The sequence below is a fragment of the Nannospalax galili genome, unplaced genomic scaffold (assembly GCF_000622305.1).
Source record: "Nannospalax galili isolate Female #2095 unplaced genomic scaffold, S.galili_v1.0 scaffold787, whole genome shotgun sequence".
NCBI classification, from domain to species: Eukaryota; Metazoa; Chordata; class Mammalia; order Rodentia; family Spalacidae; genus Nannospalax; species Nannospalax galili.
Genome location: NW_008356318.1, coordinates 1784860 through 1791348, shown reverse-complemented (window position 1 = coordinate 1791348; position 6489 = coordinate 1784860). Strand labels below are relative to the sequence as shown.

The window sequence follows — 6489 nt, the reverse complement described above, 5'->3', positions numbered from 1 at the left end:
GATTTGCATTCCCTGATTATAGATGATTTCAAGCATTTTTATGTACATATTGACATTTGTATATATTCTTTGGAGAGATCCCCACTTGGATCTTTGTCATTAAAAAAACTGAGTTCTTAACCTTTTTTAAAAATTGTATGAACCTTTTCTATATTTTAGATTCAATTCTCTTATCAGATATATAATTTTCAAATATTTTTCCCATTTTATGTTGTGATTATTCTTTTGCTTTGTTTCTTTTGTAGTATTTTAATTAAATAATTAATTAATTAATTAATTAATTATATTTAATTTCTTACTATCTAGCCCAGGCTGGCCAGAACTCTTAATCTCCCTGCTTCATGCTCTATATGCTGGGATTAAAGGCTTGTACCACCATTCAGAGTTTAAGCTTTTCGTTTAGATGCCTGTCCTTGAAAGCAAGTGAGTTTCTTGCAGCAACAAAAAGAATGGGTTTGTTTCTTAATCCATTCACTTAGTCTGTGTCTTTTGACTGGGGAGTTCAGTCCTTTGATATTTAAAGTTATTAATGAAAGATGTGTATTGAATCCTGTCATTTTTATTTCTGTTCACATTCTTGATCTAACTGTGCATTTCCACAGTTACACCTTCATTGAATTTTTTCTGTAACCCCTTGTGTATAGTCATCTTTTTTTCAGCTCTTTGTATTGATTCCAGAACTCTCTGGAGGGCTGGTTTTGTGGACATGAATTCCTTCACCCTATTTATGTCATGGAAGACTTTTCTTTCCCCTTTGACTATAATAGACATTTTGGCTGAGTAAAGTAATCTGGGTTGGCATCTGTGGTCATTTAGAACTGTGAATACTTTGGTCCAGGCTCTTCTGGCTTTCATAGTTCACACTGAAAAGTCAGCTGTAATCCTAATGGGGTTTCCTTTATATGTGACTTTTTGTTTTTCTTTTGCAGATTTCAGTATTATCTCTTTGTTGTGTACATTTAGTGTATTCTCTATGATGTGCTGTGGAGAGTTTCTTTTCTGGGCATGTCTTTCTTTAAATTTGGGAAATTTTCTTCTCCAATCCTGTTGAAGATCTGGTCTATACCATATGCTTGAGATTCTTCACCTTCCTGTATGCCTATGATTCATAAGTTTGGTGTTTTTATGGTGTCACATAATTCTTGCATATTCCATTCTTCTGTTTTCTTAAGTTTTTCATAATCTTTGCTTGAGTGATCTAATTTCTCCACTTTATCTTCCAGTCTTGATATTCTGTTTTCCATTTCATTCATCCTATTGGTGAGGCTTTCTCCTGTCGTTTCTAATTGGCTTACTGTTTCACTTCCTTCTTCATTTCAGCCTAAGTATTCTTCAATATTTCTAACTCTTTTCTGAGTTCATTCAGAAGTTTATTCCTATCTTCCTTCAGTTCTTTGATTATTTTGTTTGTGTGTTCTTTAAATTCACTGAATTCTTTTATCATGTTTATAACTGTTCTTTTTAGTTCCATGTCCTGTGTTATCTCTAGGGGGCTCTCATTGTACTCCTGTAAAGGACTATTGATATTTGGTGAGGATATATTATTTTGGTTTTTCATGTTATTATTTTTTCTTTGTGACTTTGACATGTGAATTTTTTTCATAGTTTCTGATTCTTGTGTGAGAGTCAAGCCTTCCTTTTTTGAGTTTAGGTCTGATTCTTTTTGTAAACTTTATGTGCCTTTGAGATTTACTTGTTTGGTGTGAAAAGCTGGTTGGTCTAGGCTTCAGGTTCTCTCTTTTGATTTTATATTGGAGTGGCCAAATTGCTTTTGTCTTCAGGAGTTTCCACAGAGGCCCAAGTGAGATGAGGCTCAGCTGCTCTCACGCTTTCTTGTAAGGACTAGATGTCTTCAGGAAAGATGCTGCCCTCAGGAATTTGGGGGCTGGGCTGGCCTGGGAGCAGGTCCCAGGAAAGATGCTGGTCTCAGGAAGCTAGTGGCTGTGTAGGTGGGAAGAGGCCATGCAGGCGGCACCTTCCTGGGGACTACCGGGAGTCTGAATGCAAAGGATCAGGAAGCAGTTGGGATTCCGGGCCTAGCGCGTCAGTCCAGGAGTCTCCGGTTCCAAGACAAGAAATGGGCCAGTACCCAGGCTAAGAGGGGAGCTGGGAGGTGAATGAGGCTGGGGGAGTCAAGGTGGGCAGCCACCCTACCCACCTAGGGAAGATGTTAGCACCAGGAAACTGGTGACTGAGCTGCCCTGGGAAGTAGGTGGGGCAAGACCAGGTTCAGAGGGCTCCTGGGGACTATTGGGAGGAACTGGATTGGTCTGGATGCAAAGGATCAGGAAGTACTGGTGGCTCTGGGTCAAGAGGTTAGCCCCATGTCTGGGGTGCCAAGACAAGAAATGGGCCAGTACCCAGGCTAGGAGGAGAGATGTGGCAGGGCAGCTGGGACGGTAAAAGGTGCTGTGGGAGTCAAGGAGCAGTGGGCACCACTGAACTTAACCAGGAAAGGTGCTGGCACCAGGACACTGGAGGCTGTGCAGCCCAAGGAAGCAAAGGGGGTGAGGGCAGGACCAGGTCCAGAGGGCTCCTGGGGACCATAGGTTGGAACTGGGTTGATGCAAAGGATCAGGAAGCAGTGGTGGCTCTGGGCCGAGAGGTTAGCCCTGGCGTCTGGGGTGGGTGCCAAGACAAGAAATGGGCCAGTACCTGGGCTAGGAGGGTGAATGAGGCTGGGGAGTGAAGGTGCAGTGGGCGCACTGGACTTACCCAGGAAAGGTGCTGGCATCAGGACACGGGAGGTTTGGCAGCCCAGGGAAGTAAAGGCAAGACAAATACCTTTTTAAGAAAAGAAATGTGAAATAAAATTTAAATAGAAGGTATTATTTATATTAACTAATAATTGTGTTCCAATTAATACGGAATAAAAATAATTTAAGTAAATAGATTCTTCAGTTAAATGTTATAGAGTTTTTTATTATTGATGATGTCATGCACAATGTCCCCTACAATTGTTACCTTTGTTTTGTGACTCAGTGATTAAGAGCACTGGCTGCTCTTGCAGAGGAGCCGGGTCAGATTTTCAGCATCCCCATGGTAACTAACAACCATCCATAGCTCCAGTTCCAGGGGAATTCGACAGCTTTTTCTGACCTTCCTGAGTATTGCACAACACAGGGGTACTATATACATGCAGGCAATACACTCATACATGTAAAATAAAAATAATAAATAAAATATTTAAAATATATTTCAATAATTTGTGTAAATCTCATTACTAATACCATTTAAAAATAATTTCTTTAGTTTCTAACCAAGTGCAATGTTCTTTTGTTGAAGGATGTTAGAATTGATTTGAAATTAAATGAAATGATACACTTATTTTATAAAATATTTATCTGATGTTTTCAGATTGCAGATTTCAAAACTATTAGAACTATGGGGGTGAAATTCTTCCTGAAAAATTTCAATTGATGGAGGAACAAGACCCTTTGTGATGATTCCTGAAATCTTTCAATAAATGTGGGAAACTTAAGAGAGCACTTCACAAATTACAAAAATTAGATTGACATTAAAACATTAGTTGAATGTGTTATGTTCTGTTATCTGACAGAGATAGGATTTTGGTACATAGAGAAAAAATTGCTTAAAAAGGCCAGTCATGACATTTTATTTTATTTATTTAAAAATATTTTATTCACTATTTTTATTTTATGTGTATGGGTGTATTGCCTGTATGTATGTAAGGGCACCTGTGCTGTGCACTGCCCACAGAGGTCAGAAGAGGGTATTGGATTCCCTTGAAACTGGAGTTACGGGTGGTTGTTAGCCACCATGTGAGTGGGTGCTGGGAATTGAACCTGGGTTCTCTGCAAGAGCTTTGCTGTGCTCTTAACTGTCCAGCCATCTCTCCAGTCCAAATCATGACATTTTAACCTAGAGGACTAGAGGATGTTGATGACTTGCCATCACAATAAACAAATCCAACTCAAGAGCACTGAACTCTATTGGTCTGTTCAAATCAAATAAATGTAAGTAAAGATCTTAATGCTTAAGTACTTCAAAATTATACTCTTATGAGTCTTGAGTCGTTATACTGTATTTCTGGAAAGTTAAGTCCTCTTTCATTTGGTAAGAATCTCTGATGTTTTAGATGATTTTTTTGTGTATTAGTGAGTATACTTTATTTTTCGTTGGGGAATCAATTTTAATTGAAGATCTGGCTATGATAGTGAACATAGCACATGATGTAGAAATGCCTATCTTTTTGTCTAGCTCAGGAGTGCTCTCCCGGAGGCCACCAGTTTCTTCAGAGTCCTTACAGAAGTGTTCACTTTGATTCAATGCACCTCCAGCAGTTAGCTGATCAAGACCTGATCTGTGACCATTCTCTCACCCCGGGATGGTACCGCTTTTTCATCTTTGACAGACCTGCTGAGATGCCAACCAAATGTGTCGAGGTACTTTTCAACAAACCTTCATTCTATATTAAACTGAGTTAATTTTAAGTATTCCTGTATTACATAGTTTAATGATGGTAGCTATAGTGCCATTATCTTTCATTTGGTCTGTGTTTTGAACCACAATATCTTATATAGTTTTCACAGCCCTAGAACCTAATCTATTAGAAATAATTTTTCCCCAATTATGTAGGATAACTATATTCCTAGGCATTAGCAGGTCAAGAAGACACATTTTAAACATAAGCATTTTTTTTAGGGCTCATGTACTTTACAAGTAACCTGCCAACAGGCAATATTGTAGAAGTTCTGTTTTAGTGCCTGTGTGCTGCTACCTGATATTTTCTTTCATAACTATGGACTCTGATGGCTCAAAACCTAGAAGTCAATTATCTATTGCATTACTGAGAACCCTACCTGGCAGTGAAATTTTCAAATATATTGTAATACAACACATATATGTATTCATGTGTATCCTCTATGTGTATGTGGGTATGTATATAGATGTACAAGCGTGTGTGTGTGTGTGTGTGTGTGTGTGTGTGTGTATGTGCATATGGAGGGTCGGAGGTTGATGTTTGGTATCTTCCTCAATTATTCTCCATTTTGTTTTTGAGCGAAGGTTTCTCCCTGAGCCTAGAACTTGTCAGTGATGCTCTAGTGGCTGGTCAGAAGATTCTAGGGACCCTCCAGATTTACTTGTACTGGGGTATATAGATTTTTACCATGCCTGGCTTTCCTTTTTTTATTTATTTTATTTTTTGGTGGACTTTGGAGTTAGGTCTCCAGGCTTGTGCAGAAAGCATTTTACCAACTTAGCCATTTTCCCCAGCCTCCAAGTATTTCTTGGCCCTAAGCCAGAGAGAGTGTACTTGCTACAAACTCAATATTCTGAATGCCTATGAAACTCAGGGCCTTGATTTCTGTTCCTCAAACTCACTGTTGTGTGTAGCCAACATGCCTTATTTTTTTGTACTTGTGAAGAGGCAAACATGGGTCTTTCAGGCACATCACGTTTAATTCTGCTGCTTTTACACTTTTTCTTTCTTATAGTACTGGGGATTGAAACTAGGGCCTCACACATGCTAGACAAACACTATACCACTGAGCTACAGACCTAGACACATTTTTGAACTTTCATATATTGACTCATATGAGACGTATTTTTCTGATACTTAACTTTTCTCGAAGCTCACTCTCTTGAGCATAGTGTGCAGTGCTTCCTAGTCTTCTTATCCTGGGAACATTGTCTAATGAATAAGCCCAAGTGGCTTTGCTTACACAAGAAGCTTTGAGTAGCATATCTTCTTCCAAATTTCCTCAAAGGATAAGCATGAGGAAAATAAATGCAGAGTATATGAATAATTTTTCGTGTTCCTCAGCTACCATGCATTTCCACTGAGATGTCTGAATCGTGATTTTCAAATGCAAACTCACCCTAATTCATGAACTCTCCCCATTCAGCTGCTCTTACTGACATCTTTATTTATGAAACTTGTTACCAGTTCTTCAACTCTTGTTATTGCTACCATATTCCTGTCTACATGCTCTAAGGAAAGAGACTAAGTCTAAAGTTTTTAAAGGACGAAGTCTGTTACTACAGCACGCTTCATTATGTGTTGAAAATGGTGAGAAAGGATTTGAATCTGACATTTATTTTGCACCTTACTTGATTATGGAATGAGGCTTTGTGGTAGCCAGGAGGCACCTCATTATAAAGATATGGATGCAGAGAGTTTGAATCACATTACCTTCAGAGGGCATGACTTGTAATGTTACCACAGCATTAATCCTTTCCCCATGTCACAAGTCTCCACATAACTCATAAGCCAGGACCATCCAGGTCCAGGCATAAGTGGAGTTCTGTTGTATTATGAAGCCTGTACCATCATTGCAGTAATTAAGAACTATGTCCAAGGTGATCACCATATTCATGATTATCCTCTGAATAATCATATATTGTGCAATTTTTAAAGGTAATTTTTTTTCCAACTAAAAAAAGTTATTGAGAATTTCATACATGCAGATAAGGTGTTTTGATCAAATTCATGCCCACTCCCTCCTCTCCAACTCCTCCCATAAC

The 6489-nt window shown here is 38.8% G+C and overlaps 1 protein-coding gene across 2 annotated transcripts in view; it reads left to right on the top strand.

The window, feature by feature from the left end:
* The window catches only part of Vwde (von Willebrand factor D and EGF domains), a 64377-nt gene that overhangs the window by 2394 nt on the left and 55494 nt on the right, over nt 1-6489 (top strand). For both annotated transcript variants that reach the window (XM_029556886.1, XM_029556885.1), the window contains exon 2: nt 4222-4406. In XM_029556886.1, the coding sequence (XP_029412746.1) occupies nt 4222-4406 (185 nt within the window). The remainder of the gene's footprint in view (nt 1-4221; nt 4407-6489) is intronic.